At 40.4% G+C, this 21,871-nt stretch overlaps 1 protein-coding gene across 2 annotated transcripts; it reads left to right on the forward strand.

The window, feature by feature from the left end:
• Nucleotides 1–451: 451 nt before the first annotated feature.
• Nucleotides 452–21,871, forward strand: GPATCH1 (G-patch domain containing 1). 2 transcript variants are annotated; one of them, XM_072422220.1, is made up of 20 exons: nt 452–576; nt 917–1,051; nt 2,693–2,778; nt 3,298–3,458; nt 3,846–3,943; nt 4,798–4,856; nt 7,117–7,359; nt 7,908–8,064; nt 11,319–11,398; nt 12,779–12,992; nt 13,793–14,083; nt 14,222–14,400; nt 15,075–15,202; nt 15,983–16,116; nt 17,045–17,211; nt 18,011–18,206; nt 18,658–18,771; nt 19,435–19,559; nt 20,148–20,293; nt 21,697–21,871. In XM_072422220.1, the coding sequence occupies exons 1-20, from the start codon at nt 504–506 to the stop codon at nt 21,725–21,727; spliced, it is 2,817 nt and encodes a 938-aa protein (XP_072278321.1). In that variant the 5' UTR covers nt 452–503; the 3' UTR covers nt 21,728–21,871. The 2 variants fall into 2 exon arrangements, with proteins under 2 accessions (XP_072278321.1, XP_072278322.1); XM_072422221.1 differs by having other exon boundaries at nt 7,908–8,055.

The following is a 21,871-nucleotide window of genomic DNA, read 5'->3' on the forward strand; positions in this document are numbered from 1 at the left end:
TATTGAAACATATGCACCTGGGAGATTCCCACGAGTGAATGTGTAATTCCCTCTTTTTTAAATAAAGCCATTAGGCTTTATTTAAAAAAGAGGGAAATACACATTCACTGAGTAAATGGGACATAAAAAATAAAGTACTGGGTAAATGAAAAATGTCATTAGCTGAAACATTAGGCAAACCTTAAAACATGTTAGGATTGCAAAGAAGTACATGAAAATGGACCTCAAATGTGTAATTCTAAAAACATTTATTTCACAAATATGACAAAGGTTCACTTTTATGTTCACAGACATGTTTTATAATACAAGCACCCACATAGTGCAAGAAATCCCTGGCAGGACATTGCGTCCAATAAAATCTCTCAGGCCTGTGGCAACCCAAAAAGCCTGGCTTGCGTTACCATGGAAACACAGCCGGGTTAGAAACGCCTCAGGAGGGAAGCTGCGGCTGATGGTCACGTGGAAAAGTGTTGTCCCTCTACTTCCGTAGTGGGTGTACAAAGATGGCGGCCCAGGACAGCGATAGCGAGGAGGATTTTGTTACCTATGGGAAGCCGCTGGAGTTGTACGAAGAAGGTAAGAAGAAACTTAAGGGTGGTCTGCTAAGTCTTAGCGCCGCGTGAGGCTTTATTAGGAATAAACGAGAGCCAGCATTGGATATTGGAGCTCTTACTTAGTAACCTGGAGCCCCATGGCCTTGACTGGAATACAGCTCCCAGCATGCAGTGCGAGCTTTCAAGCTGGCATACTTTAGACTTTGCCTTGTAAGGAATCATGGGACTTGTAGTTCCTAACTTGTTGTTTAGGGCCACTGCATATAACTTAAATGCAGCTTACTTTGTTCTGCTGTTATTGCAATATTGTAATCTTACTTCATATTTCTCATATCTAATAAATTATTATTTTACTTTTTTAGGAGAACAGCCCAAGAAGCCCATCCCACTACAAGATCAGACGGTCAAAGATGAAAAGGGGCGATACAAGCGTTTCCATGGTGCCTTCACCGGCGGTTTTTCTGCTGGTTACTTTAACACTGTTGGTTCTAAGGAAGGTAAATATTTGGGGTATTTGATCAGAGCCATGAATATCCTTACCTGTCATGTGCATCTGTAAGCTCTTCTTCACTCAAGGATGCAGTATATGCGTTATTAGATGCATTGCTGCAGGTGATATTACAGGTCATGTAACTTGGCTGTCAGGGAATTCATTACTGCATTTGGGTCATGAATTGTAAATGAATGATGAGCTTTCCTGAGTGGTTCTTGCAAAATGCACATATTCTGTGTAAAGGAAGAGAGGTGAGTTAAGCTACGTACACACGGCAGATTTTTATCGCTCTATCATCGGCCGAAAATCTTCGGTGTGTACAGTCGGTGTCGTCCATCGTCCGAACGACTGACCTGCCGGATCCACGGACGATGGACGACGACCGATCCTAATGAAAGGGAAGGGGGAGAGCGCGCAGCAGGGTGCCGCTCCGTCGCTCTCCCCCTCCCCTCTCCATAGAGCATGAACGGTGCTGTATGTACAGCACCGTTCATGCATCGGGTAGTCCCTTGTCGTTGGAAAGGATCGTGAAAGATCCTTTCCAACAACAAAAATTGCAAGTGTGTACGCAGCTTTAGACCCTCACATGTCAGATTTGTATTGCTGCCCGTGTCCCATGCCGAGGGGTTTCTCCCTCTGGATCTGACCTGGGGGCTGGTATTGCTGGAAATGACAGCTTAGTACAAAGTCCTTAGCTTTGAACTCACTACAAGGCTAAACTAGGGATACAAAAACATTTATTGATTGGTGTTCCTCAGTAACGATAAAGGATTTTGCAATTTTGTTGTAAAAGCAACAGTGTCATGTTAGTAGCAATGTGCTGTACATAACCTTTGGAGAAAGCAGGGCTGTGGAGGGGCCCAATAGCCCCCCTTTCCTTGTAGAAAAGTATAGGAGAGGGTGGATACAAGACCAGAGAGCAGCAGTGGCTGGTCTGTACACTACAGCCCTGTAGTAGAAAAGTATTGAAAGGGGCATATACAAGACCAGTCACCCTAAGCAAGAAGCGAGAGCAGCAGTGGCCAGTCTGTACACTACAGCCTTGTAGTAGAAAAGTATAGGACGGGGCGGATACAAGACCAGTCACCCAGAGCCAAGAGAGAGAGCAGCAGTGGCTGGTCTGCACACTACAGCTTTCTTGTAGAAAAGTAAAGGACGGGGCGGATAAAAGACCAGTCTTGCTGAGCACGGAGAGAGAGCAGCAGTGGCCAGTCTGTACACTACAGTCTTGTAGTAGAAAAGTGTTACCCTGGATTGCTGCAAAAATGCACTAAGCACACGAAGATTTAAATTGAACTTGTCGCCACATTTTTTACATAATATAAGGGATGGCTAACCCTATAATTTATATTGAAAAAAAAATGACTTTTTGTATATTTAAATATAGTCAGTGATTACTGTACCTGATGCCTGGATCTGAAGCCGCAATAATGATTTTGGGGGTAACTATTTGTATGGGTCTCCATTAGAAGCAGCTTCATCGCTCTGCTTCTAAAGATGCCTATTCTACATGAGATTTATAGGATTTAGCTTTTAAATCAAAGATTTAGATTTAAAAAGCTTTTAAATTAACTTGTGTATATTTGTAGTATAAAGTGCAATAAATGAGTTAGTTGTTTGTTATTAATTTATCGCTCTGTTTAAGGGTGGACCCCCTCTACATTTGTGTCTTCTCGAAAGGAAAGGTCTGAGCATCATGGAAATCGTCCGGAGGATTTCATGGATGAGGAGGTAAAGCATTGCGAAAGCCATCAGAGTTGGTATCTCTCCATGTGGAGAACCCTAAAGCTCTCCCCAGCTAGAGAGTAACTCATAGTAACCTAACTGCATTGTTTTTGGGATATGGGCGGAAACCCATCCAAATATGGGGAGAACTTGCAAACCTAGTGCAGAAAGTGTCCTGGCTGAGATTCAAACCTGGGACCCAGCACTGCAAAGACCAGAATGCTAACCACTAAGCTGTCATGCTGCCCAAATGAAAAGACTTCAATAGAGCATGACCGGAATCTTTCATGTAAACTCCATGGTGTTGCCTGTTGCTTATAAATGTTAGATGTGAAATTGCTGGATTGATTCCATTTACAGAAAGGTTAAATGTAATATTCAGGTGATTTGTGGTTGGCATCCTTCTTAGGTCCCCACTACATATTCTTCTATACACAGGGCTACAGAGCCTCTCTGCACCAACATGTGAAACTGATGACCATAAAATCATAGTTTATCTGAATATGTGTATTTTTTATTTTACAGGATCTCGGTGAGTTTGGAATAGCACCAAAGGAAATCATGACTACAGATGATTTTGCTTCGAAAAGCAAAGACAAAATTCGTGAGAAGGCCAGAGAGTTGGCTGCAGTTACTGCGCCTATACCAGGAGCCACCATCCTAGAGGACTTGATTGCTCCTGCCAAGTAAAACTTTTTTTATTTTGAATATATTTAGATTAGATAGTTATTTGTGGGTATGTTTGTTAATGGAGCCAAGACCCAAATTTTTTGTTGTAGGTGTATTTGAGAAGGGTTAGAAGCTCTTTGGGTTTTTGATGCCACCCATGTCCTCATAGAGAAGTGTTTCCCTCACTTTCTGTCCTGGTGATGGTGGTCATTGACGTAGAAGGGACTCCACTCCACTTTGGAGAACGAGACATTTTTGTGCTGTAGTTTTAACGGTATCATTCATATGTGTGATATGAACAACATGAATTCATTCGGATATTTGTAAAAAAGGTCATTGGGCATTTTTTGGTAGGAAAATTGAGGTATCCTAATGAAAAGTCTAATTTTGTCTCCTCTCCTCAGGATCACTATTGGAGTGCAGCTGCTTCGGCAGATGGGATGGAAAGAAGGACAGGGTGTGGGTCCGCGGACCAAGAGGAAAGTACGGAAGCAGGAGCCTGGTGGGTACCATAAAGAGCCCTAGTAAATACTGGCCTTAAGGAGATCTGGAGACCTAAATGACTCCATGTTCTTAAAAAGAATGTTAACAAATTACTATATCCTTTTTTTCATTTTATATATGTCCTCAACCTTTCTGTAAAACAAATGTCTGTTATTTCATGTATTGGTCATGTATTGTATTTGTAACACCCTTTGCTGGTGATAAATTCATGAGTCTTGTTGGTCAGGTGCTATGGGCCTGATTTATTAAAACTTCAAGGCTGAAAAGGATGCACTGTCAAAAATACAAGAACCTTTAACCACCCATACGACTGAACCCAGAGCCGATCACAGGACTGGGAAGCTGTAATAAGCCTTTTCAGTTCTTGGTTGACTTCTTTCTTTTCCTCTGATGGGCTGTATGGTGGAGCTTTGCAGAATCTTGGCTGATATACAGAATATTCAGCACCCAATGATACTTTTACTGGACATTTAAAGGCATGTAAAGCTTACCAGTATACAATTTTATTGCAACCATGATGTAATCTGTTGGGATTGACACAACCCTGTCTTGTGGATATACAGGAATCCCAGCACTGATTCATTCTCTAAATACTCCGTCACCTGTAACTGTCACCTGTCTGAAACGAACAGATGCAGATGATTGATATTCTTAAGAAAATAACAACATTGACTTCCGTATGTAATATATTTTTGGTACATTGGTCAGAATTTATTGCAGTCGTTCCCACATTATGGATTTATTGAGTTCATGTAGAGATAGAGAGTTCTGTGCAAGCTTTAAGCTGACTAGACAGGGACGGTAGCATCTGTTTGTGTAGTATATTAAATGAATTTTGGATTTTTTCCCCAGAATCTGGCAGGAAAATGTATGGCTGTGCGCTGCCCCCTACAGGCTCTGAAGGATCGGAGGTAATGTTACAGAATATTTTTGTTATTAATAACAAATAATAATAAACAGGATTTATATAGCGCCAACATATTACACAGCGCTGTACATTAAATAGGGCTTGCAAAAGACAGATGAATACAGACAGTAATACAGGAGGAGAGGACCCTGCCTTGAAGAGCTTACAATCTAGTAGGTGGGGGAAGCAACACACAATAGGAGGTGGATATGTAGTGGTGGGAAGAAGTGATGGTTTCAAAAGACAGAAGAAGATGGGTAGGCAAGTTTGAAAAAATGGGTTTTGAGGGCTCTTTTAAATGAGCAGAAAGTAGGAGCAAGTCAAATGAGCCGAGGAAGACCATTCCAGAGAGTCGGGGCAGCTCTAGAAATGTTTTGGAGCTGTGCATGTGAGGAGTTTGAGTGAGGAAGTCATTAGTAGGTCATTGGGGAAGCACAGAGGGTGGCTAGGGGAGTATTTTTTTTTTTTACCAGATCAGAATAAACCCCAATAGAGATATATTTGTATATTTAGAAATTATTATTTATATTGATGATACTGGCTGTCCAATTTGAGGGAGGAATTGGCAGGCTTTCCAAGGTAATATTATAGATGTTGGGTATACCTTTTTGCCCTTTTTTCTTTTACTATGATATATTAATATTTTATTTGCTGTATAAATTCAGCTTGTGTCATTGTTTTATATGCTCTTTGATAATGTTTGTTTTTATTAATCAGATTTTATAATGTGTAATATCTCCCCACAGGTCTTTAGCATTCATAATGTACCTAGAAGAAGAAACCTATAAATTAGTATTAAAGCATTGATCACTTTATCACCCAGCGGTTACTTCTGAACTCACCCCAGCCTTTTAAGTGCAGTGTCTATATTTGCCTTTCCAGTGACTGGTGTCTATAAACTTTTGTGTATTGACGCTCCCTGGTCACGTTTTCAAATATCTGAGAATATTAGCTTCTACTGGCAGCCTATATGTTTCATAGTATTGTATGAATCAGTAAGAGGAAAGACCTGTGTGCGAGGAGGAGGAGGAGGAGGAGGAGCAAATTTGGTCTGCAGGTTAGATGATCAAAAAATCAGAGAGGGAAGCGGGGGAATCTCACCTGTCAGTCAGTGTTTGTGACCCTAAGCTCTTTCACGGACGGTCCAGCTGCCTTACACAAAAAGAGCAGCGTTTACTGACATTGAACAGCCAGGAGATTTGCCTCCATCTGCCTGCTTCTTCAAAAGCTTCTACTTCACTTCTGTAAAGGTTTATATACATCTAGATGTAGCTTTATGGCCCCATAACTTGCAAGGTGGTGGGAGGAACTGCAGCGATTGATGGAGGCAGCAGGCAGGTAAACCCATCCAACTGGGGTATTCTTTTAGTGGATTTATAGAAGTGAAGTAGTGGCTGTAGTAGCAGGGTGCTATGTATTGCACCTTTCCTGTCCCTCCCCACCTTCCATGATCTGTCTGCATTGCATAGCTCAGAAAATAAATTACTTTGTTGCCAAATCTAAAATAAAGTCTGTAATGAAACTGGAAAGTTTTTAAAAGATTTCATTGGCCTTTTGATGAAGGGGGATTTTCTGGATTATCATCTGAGCCCCAAAAGCCTTAGCACTGTAATTCCGATATTGATTAAAGTGGAATTTTGCCCACTTCCTCGTACTATCCTTTTGAATGGTGACTCCACAAATTTAAACCAGTAGGGAGGTGCAGGGACAGACTGTATTCTTCTTTGAGAGCTGAAGTTAAAATTTTCAAGGCCAGGGTTACAGCTTTAGGCATCGCATATGTATCCAGCTGGTGGATAAGCTTTAAGGCAGAACTAAAGCAGTGGGATTTGCCTATCTGCGTTCACTCGCAGGGCGCAGCCATCTTCCTTTCTTCTGCGGTCTTGAGTGACCATGCTGTGGTAACATAATTCCTGCTCAGGCATGCAAGGGTTCATTCATCCTCAGCACATGCAGGGGAAAGCAGAGATTATTGGGTTTCCCTGGTAGCAAAAGCTGATGCTGCACATGCGCATCTCAGCCTTTTCACATACTCCCTCTGTGATCAGGCAGGTAAGTTTATGCAATATCCACCTGCCTGATCCTTTGTTTTGTAAAGTGAGACTTAAGTCAATACCAAAAAAAAATAGTTTTCACTTGTCACCTATAGTTGTTTACAGCTTATCAGCTTTATAACTGTAAGAATATCTCAGGTGTGGATTGAAATCTGTGAGGTTTCCTGATAAGAATAAACTTTACTTATCTATTTGTGGCTTTTATTCTAGGAGGAAGAAGATGAATACCTACCGGAAAATGTGACCTTTGCCCCCAAAGATGTGACCCCCATAGATTTCACTGTAAAGAACAACGTCCATGGTCTTGGTTACCGGGGGCTTGATCCTCGCCAGGCCTTGTTTGGATCCTTGGACTCTCACATTAATTTGTTTGGTGATGGCTCTGAGCAGAGGTTCAGTTCACTGGGAGATGTACGGCATGGCAAAGGAAGGAAAGTTGGGATTTCTGGACAGGTACCTCCTTAATGTCATACTTATTGCATTGGTAGTTACTTATTTTCTGCTTATACTTCTCTTTGCATAAATGCTCTGTGTCTTAAAGGTAAACTCCAGCAGCTAAAAACACACACACGCCTTTTTAAATGCAGCACAATGGCTCAGTGGTTAGCACTCTGGCTCTTGCAGCATTGGGTCCCAGGTTGTAATCTCAGCCAGGACACTATCTGCATGGAGTTTGCAGGTTCTCCCCGTGTTGTGTGGGTTTCCTCTGGGTACTCCGGTTTCCTCCCACATTCCAAAAACATTCAGTTATGTTAATTGGCTTCCCCCCAAAATTTACCTTAGACTGTATTAAAAACATATGACTATGGTAGGGACATTAGATTGTGAGCTCCTTTGATGGACAAGTTTTGTGTATACAATACTAAATGTATTCTATGGTTGGAGAGCAACATAGACACTGTGGCCCAATGTTCTGTGCTTCCCATAGACCTTCTCCTCAATACACCTCTGTGATTGCAGTATTAGGCTAACCGCTTCACTGTGCTCTGTTTCCTGTTCAGGCTTTTGGTGTCGGGGCTATGGAGGATGAGGATGACGACATATATGGCACGGACTCCCTGTCCAAGTATGACACGGTGCTCAAAGAGGAAGAGCACGGAGATGGCCTTTTTGGATGGACTGCCCCTAAAGAATATAAGAGCAAGAAAGGTAATAAAGGTAATAATAAAGTTCAGCTTGCCTAATAGCAGACATCAACGTATGTTTGTTTTTTTTTTTTTTAAACTAGTTTTAGTTTGTTACTGGGGCACCATTAATATTCTTAACATTCTTTTTCAGTCTTGAAATATACACTATGAGAGAGTACCAGTCTCCTAGTTGTGTTTCTGTGTTGTTGCCCTGTTACATAAGCTTGCCATATAGACTACCTATAGTTGTTTTAACATACATTACACAAACATGGCCCACTGTTGTCACCTTTAGAAAACCCACCCTGAGAGTTTACATGCATCCATTGCTGTAGTGTAGACAGAAGGCAGCTAAAATGAGGCTGCAGGAGATCAGAAGCATTAGAAAAACAACAAAGAGAATTTATATCCATCACTATTTGAAAATAGGAATTGTGTGAACATCACCTACAGTGTTTTAGAAAAGGTAAGGCTTTATTTATACTGGAGAGTGGATATTGATTGAAAGGGAGGTAGTCACCTTTATATATGCAGTACAAGAAGGTGTTATCACTTTAGGAAAGGAAGTTTGTTAATGGCTGGATCACCAGGTTAAAGTAAAGGGAAGCAAAGAAAGTGTTTAGCTCCTATGTTTTTGTTATTTGATTTGCTACTCGTTAACAAAGTCTCTATTACACCTTTAGCTATTTGAAAAGACCTGAAGCTGTATGTAGAAAGATTAGTGGTTGTTTTTGTTTGTGTGACCCAGATCATTCTTTAGGCTCTTCCTCCCGTCTCTGTTCTATAAGAGAAGTAGCGGTAATTTTTGTGGGGCACAAATGTTTCACCAAGGTCCTCTTTCCCCTGTAGGTGTAGCATTGTTGTCCCACTGTGAGCAACAGAGGAGGTTCAAAATTTGTCCCACTGTGGGCCACAGATGTTTCCCCGGGCTCATGCTTCTCTTTCACTGTGCATTAGGAGTAGGGACATTGTCCGTCTGTGGGACACTAATGTTTCCCAGGTGTCTCATTCCTCTGTCCCTGTGCTATAGGTGTAGCGGTGTTGTCCTTTTTGTGGGACACAAATCATTCTTCAGGCACCTCCTCTTTTTGGACTTTGAGGAGATTGAGGAGTATTGTCCCTAAGATGTTTCCCCAGGCTCCTACTTCCCTGTTCCTTTGCAATAGGAAGACCAGCAGTGTTGCCCCTCTGTGGGACACAAATCATTCTCCAGATTTTGCCTCCATTTGGATTTTAGTAAGAGGTGCAGTATTGTCCCCCTCAGGTACACAGATCATCTCCCAGGCTCCTCCTGTCCCTATGCTAGCTGTATTTATTCACGCAAGCAGATCTGCCTCTACTCTGTGCCAAGATCTTGTATCAACAGAGGTGTGTCCAATGTTTGTTTGTGTAGCTGTGGGCAGCAGCTTGCAAAGTGTTTGCTGTGTTTCTCTGTTTACCTCTTCTCTCAGCAGTCTATAAAACACTTACATCAGTTTAACCCTCTCAGTGCTGTCCAACACACAGTACATAAAACCTCTGACAATCACAGCTGCAGCTATGATATCCATTTGATATTTACATTTATAACCCGAGTCCAAAAATAAACTGCGGTGCAAAAGACATAGATATTTCCCAGCAGACTTTTTCTCCCATAGAAGGTGACAAATCTTACCTAAACACACTCCCCCCTGGGACAGTTTTGGTAAGAGGCCAGTTAACAAACCACAGTGGCTTTGGGAAAGGTGTGCTAAAGAAACATACAAAAACAAAAGGAGATAAATTGCAAAGCAGATAGCTGGTAGGGATTATAGTGCATCTAAATCCAATGTGAAAATGTAATGCATTGATGCGTATCAGTCCCTGGATGTAATGGCTGTATTGGCTTGCTTTTTTCAGGTCTGGTGACCGTAAACCTCTTTCTTTTCTAGGGTGACAATGCTCACTTGCCGTTGAGGGAGAAGCATGGTTCTCACCCTGGGGCAGAGACTCCTTCTCTGCGTGTTAGAAGTAGCTGCCAATGGATACTGTGCAGATATACATTATTTCAAAAACACAAATTTGAAGCCCACATACACTGCTTTTTTTGCCTATATAAAGGGGGCATAGCTTCAGTCCCTGAAAACTATTGTTATGGGATCTAACTGTTACATCCAGTTCCAAATTTACTTGTCACTGCTACAACCCAAGGTGATTGAGAAAATTCTTTAATCTGTAAAAGCTGACAGATGTGCGAGTTGGATCCAAATATGGATCTGAAAATCATATTTGACCAACTGCCTAAAAAAAGTGAACATAAAAGGTGTTTTGAAATCCTGTTTAAGAATAGGCTCAAGAGGTGAGTTTTTAGGATTAAGATTACATTAGAAACATTAGGATTTTTAATCAAAGACCTATACAAGGTTTAAGTTCTCAAACAAAAAGTGCTTATATATGCTAAGTGTGTACCTTATCCTAGAGACTTAACGCGTTTCGCCTTGTGGCTTCTTTAGAGGAGGATGATTATATCTGGGATATGTTTATTTCCCTAGTGGTTGAACTTGATGGACTTATGTCTTTTTTTTTTTTTCAACCTTACCTACTATGTAACTATAAGCAAATGCATTAGATATTTGATTGCATCAATGTCACTTGTTCAAAAAAAAAATTACATTCATGTTTCTTTTATGTTTAATAGGAATAATTATTGTTTATATTGAACAAGTGACATTGATTCATACATATATATGCAGTGATGGTTACGTATTGAGACTCCTGTTAACCATAACATTAACCATATATAAGCTCTTTTTCGTTTATGAGAAAATTAATCTTGTATAGGACTTTGATTAAAAAATCCTAATTTTTTTTTTTCTTCTTGAACCTGTTCTTAAACAAGAGTTCAAAACACCTTTTAATTTCTAAAAGTTGACAGCCTTTAACCTAAATCTGCCATACCCACACCACTGTCCTATCATTGGATAACAAAAATATAAAATACCAAAAAAAATAGTTTCAAGCACAATGTTCTAAAGCCCCATAGGCAGCCTGACGCAGTCTCCAATCGCTTGATAGCAGCTTTGGGTCTTTTCAGGGTCAATGCATTCTAGTAGCAGCTTTTCCAAAATTTGAAACCCCCACACATAAGATTTACATTGCAGAGTTAAAAGGATTGAAATTTATATTCTGAAGGCTGCCCGTGTTTGCTTAGCCTGCAGTGATGATGTTTTATTCAATGTACACCTAACATTTAAAGTGGATTTTCATCTTCCTATAAGACAATGTATATGTATCCAGAATGTGTAAATTGCTGTGTCTTCTTCCCAGGGTCTTCCAAAGAACTGAAATATCTCGGCAAAGTCCTAGAGGGCTTCTCTATAGGGACACAAGCGACGCCACTGAAAAAGGTAACATTTCACTTTCCTCCATGGTGAAGTCTTATTTCATTTATATGTTGTAAAATCAATAGGCCAAGCTGGCAGCTAACCTAATAGGTTTTTATTTTTGTAATTATGGGTTTAGAAAGCTATCATAAAACATTGGCAGATAACGATAATGCAATAAATGTTGCCCTGGCTTGTAAGATAACCGTAACCTTCACACCGAACAAAATACAATGAGCGATAGAGGTAACAGAGAGGGAAAAGAGGATCAATAGGAATTTGAACTAAATGAAGACCAAGAAAAATGCTGCAGAATTATAAAAGGTTGCAGCTCTGAGGGCATGTACACTTATAGTACATTTACCCTAAGTGACCTTGACCCTTTTCTTGGGGGCACAACTATGAGATGTTAAAAAACCGCCTATGTGGTTAGGTTGGCAGCACAAAGAGGTTTCTGGCTTGGTATAGGGCCCATTTATGGCGTAAACTATAATTAAAGTTACCCCAAGTCTCAGAATACAGCAAAACAATAAACATTCTGAAATCTGTTCTGTGACTTTAGTCTTCAGTATGTGATCTCTAAATAACATATTGGACTAGTATCTGAAATATAACCATATGTCTGTGCTATAGTCTCCTGCATATCACAAATCAGTCTAACAATAGGAGAGCCAGCCAGCCAACCAAACAGGCTGTTTCACATTGTACAGTGCTGCAATTCTAACATGTTTTAGACATTGGGAGAGGGAGTTGTTTAGCCACCTTCAATGAAGAAGGAAAATACCAGGTAATGTGCTAAAGGATTGAGTGACTTAAGCTTGGGTTCAGATGAATTTTTGGAAGGATACCTGCAGAAGTGAGAACAAATGTAACTTACTTTTTATCCCTAACCCCCTCAACCAATGTTGCTCAACTTACTAGTTGTGTGGGGCCTCAACTATGGCCCCTGACATCCCCAGGGGGTGCATATACTAAATTCAATATATACAGTACTGTATTGGCTTGTTGAACAATAACACACTGCTGTAGATGGACAGAGACTGGCAACATGTTACAGGTATAAATGTAAAACATGCTGCAGGAGAGCTTTCTTCTGTACAAATATTTTTTCCACAACTGCTTGCTGGGATTAAAGGCCCATATTCCAAGTAGCAAAGGGTCACAGTTAGCTCCCGGGCTCTTTGGGTTGAAATTAGGGTGAGGAGCATCACTGAGACACAAAAATTTTCAGGTAGTATTAAAAACTTGTCTGATACTCTAATCCTTCTGTACCCATACTAATTATAGGGCACAATAAAAGGATATTCAAAACAGATTCATATACAAAGTACTACTGCACTATCTGTATTCAGCTACCAAAATTTTTTTTTTGTATTTAACAAAAATATTCTTGAATTTTTGTAGATTTATCTGGCACCTGACCTTCCACGGGATTACAAGCCAGTGCACTACTTCCGGCCGGTGCTAAATGCAGCCAGTCAGAAATCTGCTGTGTTACAGGCCCTGCTGTTGTCTTCCCAGAATCCCCCTGCAGAACCAAAGAATGATCAACAACCTAGCAGACACCAGCTCAGCTCTTCCCAGAGAAGGGAGATGCTGGGAGAGGAGGCACTTCAGGGTGAGTAATAGCCACTTATTTTGGGTTCTAAGGAGACTGTCCCCTAAAACCCATCAAATGCAAATTTATTGAAGCCTTTTGGTGGTCATAAGCAACATGCAGCAAGGGTATCAAGCTTTAAATAAGATATACCTGGTAGATTGAGTAAGTTTCGTTGTCCTTATTTCATGAGCAAGATCTTGAGGGCAGGCATAAAATAGGACAGCATGGAAACCCCAAAGTATGAACAGTTGTGGTTTGGATGCTAGCTAGGGTCAACTGAAGTCAGGCATTGAAGCATAGAGACCCAAGACTGTGTTCGGACAAGCAGAATTGTAGTAGGCTAAAACAGACTGAGATTAGCAATGGCATTAATCTACAAAACCACTAGCAAATTGGTCAAAAGAGTTGTAAAAGGTCAGCAACAGCAGGACACAGGATCAGACCAAATCCAAAAGCAGTGCCAAGGCAGTAGCAGGATATAAGCAACATATATAGCAAGTTGCTGCGAATGATCGTTCAACAATGAGCTGAGATTCGGCTTAGATTAAATAGCTCATTTGGTCCAACACCTGTACAAGCACACACAAATAATGCCGGTGTATTCATAAAACAAACATTTTCCTGCATTACTCCAGCTTTGTGGTACAAAATACCCGAATTAGCTGATCTAACATTTAGGGTTACAACAGGTTTTCGTTGCAAATACATGTAAAGCAACACTCTAATCGGCCTTTGCTGCAGTACTAGCATGCATATGACCTTCTTGACGGAAGTGATGAAAAGTAGAATCCTGCCACAATTTGTGAAAATTTTCCTAGGGCCTTCCTCAGTCCTGGACCTCCTCTCCAACCAAGATCGGGAACGGATCCGTGATGTGAAACAGACGATAGAGGAGCAACGTCTGAAAGCACAAAAACTTGCACAGGAAGCTTTGAAGAGCCGCTTCCAGGCTGCATCTGCAGATGAGGTAAAGAACAGGCAGCAGGATGAGTTGCTTGACCGCCGTCTGGTACCACCAAACGCAGAAGAGTTCCGACCCTTTGAGAAAAATCCAGAAAAACAGAAAAGATATGAAATCTATATCCGGAAACTTCATGAAGGCCAGAAAGGTAACAAATCGTACTTAATCGTAAATCGTCTTTTTGCTGCACTTATTAATTAATTATACCTAACAAAAATATATTCATCAAATCCAGTTAACAAATGTATATCTTCTATGGCCATATACAATTCTGCTTGTACCCCAGATTCTCTGGAATGCTGCTTGGACCCCAACATGACCGAATGGGAGCGATCACGTGAACGAGAAGAATTCATGCGCTCTGCCATGTTGTACAAGCCAACCAATTCTTCACTCTCATCCCGATTCACCCGAGGAAAATGCGAAGACGATTTGGATAAAGTGGAGGTTCCCAGGGATCAAGAGGTTCCTTCCCTAAACGTTTCTCCTATGTTTGTCCATTATTGTGCTTTTCATTATCAGCTAATGAATAGCATAGGCCCATTATTTGCTGCCACATCCCAAATTGTTACAGCTTGGAAAAATCAAATAGTGGGGTATTGAAGGTGCACAATACTGTTAAAATGTCCTTAAATTTATATACAAAGTACAGTAAAATTCCACATATTTACCAGCAGTCCTTTTCGTACAGTAAGCATTGTGCGTATTCATTCATGTGTGTTCTAGTATTGTGGGCTCTGAAACAGCCGTTGTTTTTAGAGTATGGGGAGGCTTTTGATCTGGGAACAATAATTCCTATAACCTCTCCCTTACTGGCTAAAAATACTCCCTGTCCTCTCTCTCTTTATGTGGCAGAAGTGTTCTCCTTAATATGTTCATTTATTGTGCAAACATTAGAATCATACTGTACAATATTGGGTGCTTCTCCTGAGGAAGCCATATCGGCCAACATGTACAAGAACACACATTAATAATTACATACTGAACAGACCGCTTCCCTTCGCTATCAAAAATGAAAAAAAAATTTTGGGGTTGCACTTTAACTGCAATGCAATGGTCATCGATGAAATCTTTTTAAAGTATTTCTCTAATATTTTTAATTTCAGACCTAACAAACACATTTTCTGACATTCCCACAGGGCGATATGAATGACAAATCTTCAGCTGTAAAAATGAAAATGTTTGGAAGGCTGACAAGAGATCTCTTTGAATGGCATCCGGATAAACTACTTTGTAAACGATTTAACATCCCGGATCCTTATCCAGGGTAAGATACAGAGGAATGAAAATCATAGCAGAGCTGTGTAGGTCCAGACATATCTGACCCTTCCAGTGCTAAGGGTAAACTAGTCGCACCATCTTCTGTTTAGAGGCCTCAAGTTCTGCCATTTCTTCCGCCTTTCTGTCATGTACAGACCGTCTTATAGTAATGTGAACTTTTGAGTTTTATTTATCAGAATGTCCACTGTGAAAAGCAACATCTTTCTGTTTAAAATCAACTGACATGTTCACTTTAATCTGAATTTTACACTTTGTTTTTCAAACCGGCTTGTATATTGTTTTTATTCTGTGTTCTACTTTTCATTCCAAAAATGTTAAATCTGAAGTCCTATTTTTTTCTTCAGTCTTCAACAATTGTTTAGATTCCTCTCCTGTATTAAAATAGCTTATTCTGATTTCTGCAGGCTCTGAAATTAGGGAAAGTTTCATCAGTCTTTAAGGCAGCCTGTTTATATTGAATGCACTGGGGTTGCACCTAACACAGAGAACAGTTTAACCACCCAGTGCAGGTGCTAATTTAGTAGTGCATTGGGTTACCATTCTACATGAATATTTCTTCCAACAATATGTAGGTGCCCTGTCGCTGGCAAGTTGTTATAAGTACCAGAATTATTTGTCTGAAGTGAGTGAGCAGCAAGAGAGAAATGTTGTATCAGGTGACAATGGGAATAATGCTAATGTGAATTTTAGTTCTTCTGCCTGTCTTTTTGTCATTTTATAAAAAAAAAGAAAAAAAAAAAAAAAAATTGTGAACTTTGAATTATAGGTCAACTTTGACAGGACTGCCCAAAGTGAAAAGAGATAAATATTCTGTGTTCAACTTCCTGACCATTCCTGAGCCACAGCCAACTACGACCCGTGCAGCCATACTGGAGAAACCGCCGGAGACTTCTGAAAACAGTAAGGGTTTATTGACTAAGAAAGTATTTTATGCAGACAAATATTGTGCACTGACCGTTTTTCAGTCCTCAGCTTTTATCAGTTAGCATAGTAAATGCTAATGTTTAACCCTACTCTTTGGTCCTTTCCACTACAAGATTGGTCATGGCTACTTAAATCCATAAGTGGGTCCACTGCAACGACTGCACTTGTGGGCCCTCATCTCCTTCCGCATAAAACAGGCAAATGAGTGTTTATGGTACACTTATTACTAAAGGGTTTTAAAAAAGGATTTTTCCTACATTAGGAAGGATATGCTTGAATGTCACAATTTCTTACTACCTCTGCTCAGCACAGGGATGGTGGGGCTATTCATAATAGGAACAGTAGATGTACAGACCTGGAAAATCAGCACTAGGGTCTCCCCAAGGTTTGTTTATCCAGAGCTAGCAAAAAGACACAAAAAACAATGGCTATAGAATAGGGAGGGCTGGGATCCCTATCATGTTGTTTTTTTCATCATTTGTTTTTCATTGGGAGAATTTTCTTTCACTTTGTGTCCTGGAGACAAATCAGTAAGTAGGAGTAAAATCTTCCCATTGTGGATGAAAAACCCATTACGATAACAGGTGTCTCTATCAGATCAATTTGCTTCCATTTCAGTTCTGGTGACCTCTTTAGAATTTTGAATGACATAATATGGTCACCGGGACAAAAGGATAAATCTCCCCAGTCAGGCCATTGACTCTAAAATTACAGAGGTCCTCGCCAATCACCACCACCATAAAAGAGACGAAGCCAGAGGCTTAACAGTTCTTGCAATCTTTCTTGCTGAATGGGCAAATGTGTGACATAGTTTCTGTTCACGTTCTATATAATGTTACTGAAGTACCATAGTGCAATGCATTTATACTAGTCAACTAATGACATTTTATTTTACATTTTTCAGAGCAGAAGAAGTCATCCAGGTGGGACAAATCCACTGCAGAGGAGAAGAAAGACCCTGTGATTGAGTTCCTCAGCCAGGCTCGCAACCAAAGCGAAACGAAGAAAGAAGAGGAACAAACAAAAGAGAACAGCGGTTCAGCTCCTGTCTCAGCAGCTCCCTCCAGCCAGGTGCGGATCTTGCAATCATCCTTCTGTTGAAATATGAAAAGCAAAGCACTTGGGGCTAGAGCTAAATGGTTGAGCTTTGGTCATTAGGGTTTACATACATGTCAATGTACAGCTTAAGGCTCCAGGGTCACAATGTCTATAAAGTCCCAAATCGTATTATGTTATACACAAGCCATCAACTTCCCTTGGCTATAGTTTCCCTGAGCCAAATCTTGTGTGGTATCACAATTTCCCTCTCCCAGACACTGTAGTTCACAATGGCAACAGATGGGCATATAGCTAAATGCTTTTAGTGGGAGGCCATAGTTCTACTTTAAACTTTAGGAACACAAAAAAGTGAACATCTCATCTGACACTCTTGGGTTTCCAGCACTGGGTCACTTGTTTAGGCTGCTCCTTTCTCTGGCTTCTATGTTATTATGAAGTCATGTAGTGACATAATGGCTCATGGGGGGGGGAAGAAGGCTTCTTACACTTTCACAAAGTGTAAAAATGCTCCTAGGGGTGTAACAGAGTAAAATGAGGGTCTGTCAGAGTGGTAAATTTGAATAGTCCTTTATTGACGGGGGCTTTAACTAGAAATGTTCTAGCTTCTACATCTGCCACAAACATTTCAAAGGTGTCCAATTCCCACTGTTGTATTTATCATTTTATAAAAGAACAGGGTAGAATTTGACATTGCTGGGTACTGCAGTGAAGAAACCTCTAAATGGAACATCACAGACCTGATTTGTCTCTGTAGAATTGTATTTGATTCTTCCACAGATGTATTGTCACTGACATTGTTTAATTCTCCCAGATGCTCCAAAGCCAGGCTGATCAGGATGCAGAAGAAGAAACAAGGCCTCCAATAGATTTATTTAAAGCAATATTTGCTGATTCCTCTGATGAGAAGTCCTCGTCATCAGAAGAGGAGAGCGATGAGGACTCTCCATTGCCTAGCGAACGGGTTGAAGGCAACAGGCCAGAGACCGCACTGCCTTCCATAGTACAAGGTGAGTCTTCCATCCTATTACTTTTCTGTTTTCTGTCTCAAGTTTGTTTTTAAGTGTTTGAACTAAAAAAAATAACATCCTAGTACTGGATATTTATAGCCTGTAAGAAGGTAATCCCTTGTGATCCTGCCATTAAGATCCTTGTTCAGGGAATTTCAATTATGGGGTGGCAGTGTTCTACCTACACCCCTCACTTTCTGTTTTTGATGGAGTGGGGAAATGTTAGAGCGTTTTTTGCCATCTTTATTTTTTTTTAATAGTTTGTGTCTACTTTATTTACCTTTGTTTTCTGTGTGTTCACCATAACAAGAAAGGAGACTAATTCTCTCCAGTAGTCACAGCAATAGAAACTGAGAATCTAATAGGCTGAAATAAACTGTTTTGGGTGTAGAGCTGCCTTGCTGGTCTCCTCAGGTCCCTCGGTATAGTAATGTTTTTTTTTTCTTTGCAGAGCAAGATAATAATCTGCCTATTCCTCCTGCAACTCCAGCATTGACAGATGGTCCAGGAAACATGGATGTTGTGGAAGAATTTGGCCCCATGCTCCCTCCTGCACTTCCTTCTAGTGAGTACTTTGATTCTGCTGGCTAGTGATACATATACAGGGTTACAGTGATAGAGGAGAACAGTTCCAGCACCTAGGAGGCTGGACACTAAATGTGTGTACACTGATGAATTCTATTCAGCATTTTCTGTATAAAGCTGCCTTTGCAACAATGCCTAATAATGTGCCAAATGGTAATGTTTATCTTTTTGCCTGCAAACTCACTTCTGTGCCCTCAGCCCTCACTTCACTTTATGAATTGCTAAGGACCTTAATTTATTATTCACCCCTAAAGCTCAGCACCACTTCCCACAAAACAATAGGATTACCCCTACTGGGATTTGACAGTCTGTGATAGATGGACAAAATTGGAGAGTGGGGTTTAATTTCAGTCGGTGAAAGTGAAACTTTTGGTAGGTTCAAGCGAACCTGTATTTCATTAGGTAAAATTTACCATGATGTGAACATATTGCATGCTACTACCTTTTATTATCTATAAATCCAAAGGCTTACCTTCACCTAATACCTTTCACAAGGCTAACGAAAGATCTTTCACCTGGCCAAAGTCAGTGGATAACAGTTTGTTGTTTAGGTTATAAAGGGTCAGAGTTTTACTATCTGAGACTTGGGCAATAACTAATTCCACAATACCATGTTCATGTTTCTTTTTTTTCCCCAATGTAGCCACCATTCAGACTTTGAACCACTCCCCCTCGCTGAGTCGGGATGACCCCTTAAAGAAGCAGAAACACAAGAAACATAAAGAAAAACACAAACTGAAAAAGGAGCACAAACACAAGAAGGAGAAGGTAGGAAGGGTGTTGGTCATGTTGTCACGGTTGACCTAAATATGTCAGTGAACCCAATGAGCAGACCTTGATCCTTAGTCTTTTTGTAAGTTCCTGGAACCAAGTCTTCTATCTATATGTAAACATGGATAGGTTAGTAATTTTACAAGCAAAAAGAACGAACAAAAGGGTGCGTTAACATCACCAACAATTATACAAAAACCCAATTCTTTTGCACGTACAAGTCTTTTATATACTGAACAGCTCATCAGAATGTTTAGTCTGTCGCCCATGACCAAAGCATTGGATGGGTCCTGTAAGACTTCCTCAGGAACATTTTGACCCACTGATGGATAAGAACAGCAGCGTTTCTGGGTTTGACAGGGTGATGGGATTAGTTTGCCAGCAATGCATTTTGGGTAACAACCTGCTTTTCTGAAGTTATGATTGCTATTGGCCATCAGTAGTTTATTATACCCCCTGTGTTTGTATATATGTCTGAGCTGGCATTTCAGTCCATGAAGTAGATTATTTATTGTTTGCTTGTTTTGTTTAAGTAGTAGACCTCCTTTACCAAACTGACATTTTTGTTTTCTGTGTCTAATGCAGAAGAAAAAGCACAAGAAGCAAAAGCACAAAAACAAACATAAAAAGAAAAAAGAAGACAATGACAGCACAGACTCTGAAGATAGCAGCGCGGATCCCAGTGACATGGAGGAGGCAGCCAAGATTACACCCAGGGAACTTCTAAAGAGGTAGGTGGTAAGCAAAAGGCTGTTAGGGGCTGAAAAATTATGAAAAATACCAAAATTAAATATACAAAGCCACTTGTTGCCCTGCTTCCAGATGGATTTTTACAATCTCAAACTCCGGAGACTACATCTGGGAGATGATAGTGACCTAATTCTGATCTTGTGTAAGGTGCAGGGACAGCTAATATGTATGAAAATCCCCATCACTGGTCTGACAAAATATGCAAGGTGTTCATAGGGATCAGTAGCTTATGCTCCACTTTAAACAAACCTGAAGGTTTCCGTGGCAGTGTCTGAAATGACAGCATGAATCCATTTGTGCATAGTAAATTGCCAATGAATTTGATTTCATTCTGAAGAATTTAGGATAAATTGTAAGGGTTTTTAGGTCAATTTTAAAACACAGATACACAGATCTGAGGTGGACAGTCTCTTAGTACAACATTGCTCACTTTTTTATTCCCCCCCCCCCCCCAGCAAGTCATGATGTTTATATTCTTCTTTTGGCTTTCTTCTGTGGTAGTCAGTCGGCTATGGTGTGCGTGTGTGTGCTCATTCTCAGTTGGGCCTGGAGTCATGATATCTATCGTCTAAACCCAGCCTAGGGTACGGGAGGACACAGCAGCAGAAGGGGATGTGCTCTGGAAATTTGAATTTATTTATTTTAACTTATCTGGAATATGCAGTCCAGTTTTAGGTACCAGTTCACAAAAAGGACATTAGGAAAGGGCAGCTAAACTAATAAAAGAAATGGAGGAGCTCAGCTATGAGGAGAGATTAGCTGAACTGAATCTATTCTCCCTTGAGAAGAGATGTATAAGGGGGGATATGATCACCTTGTATAAATATATAAACAGTCCATATAGAGAACTCTCTTCCCCATTATTCACTGTAAGATCATTACAAAGGCCAAGGGGGCGCTCTTTGAGTCTGGAGGAAAAGAAGTTTAAGTTCCGGATAAGTTAGGGATTCTTTACTGAAATTGTGGAGTTGGCTCCCTCAGGAAGTAGTTTCAGCAAGTTCTACAGATTGCTTTAAGAAAAAGCTGGATGATTTTTAGAAGCACAGAATAAACTGGGGAATAAAGCTTTAAAATAAAGATACCAGGGACTGCTGATCTAGGGAACATCCGATTGCCTCATGGAATCAGGAAGGAGTTGTACCTTTTTTGCCTTCCTCTGGATCAGCTGTGTCCATAGGGTTTTATATCTGGGATATGTTTATTTCCCTAGTGGTTGTTTCATTTTTCAACCTGACTTACTATGTAACTCAGAGGGCGGTGGGACTGAGCCAAAAAATTTAAATCTGAACTTTCATTTTACTGTAGGGCACATTGCTGACCATTTTACAGTCTGTGACCTGAACAGTATTTCTCAAAACTTTCACACCATCTTGTTTCTTTACAGGCTGAAAAATCTTCCGATCCCTAATTACTGACAACCAATTCTGTTAGCCGACCTCTGGTGTCAATGAAGTCACAGTTGCTGATAAGTTTTGCTGTGTATGTATATGTATATATTTATGCTAGCACTAAGGAGTGCATTGTACAGATAAAGAATAAATAGTTTTTATAAAATAAAA

Source organism: Pyxicephalus adspersus, chromosome 9, assembly GCF_032062135.1.
Source record: "Pyxicephalus adspersus chromosome 9, UCB_Pads_2.0, whole genome shotgun sequence".
NCBI classification, from domain to species: Eukaryota; Metazoa; Chordata; class Amphibia; order Anura; family Pyxicephalidae; genus Pyxicephalus; species Pyxicephalus adspersus.

What these genes read in the sequence shown, in the direction of transcription:
- GPATCH1 (XM_072422220.1), top strand. Translation starts at nt 504, where the DNA reads ATGGCGGCCCAGGACAGCGATAGCGAGGAGGATTTTGTTACCTATGGG. An exon ending in GACTTGATTGCTCCTGCCAA is followed by an intron (nt 3,459 to 3,845) that starts GTAAAACTTTTT and finishes TCCTCTCCTCAG; the next exon opens with GATCACTATTGGAGTGCAGC. An exon ending in AGGTTCCCAGGGATCAAGAG is followed by an intron (nt 14,401 to 15,074) that starts GTTCCTTCCCTA and finishes ACATTCCCACAG; the next exon opens with GGCGATATGAATGACAAATC.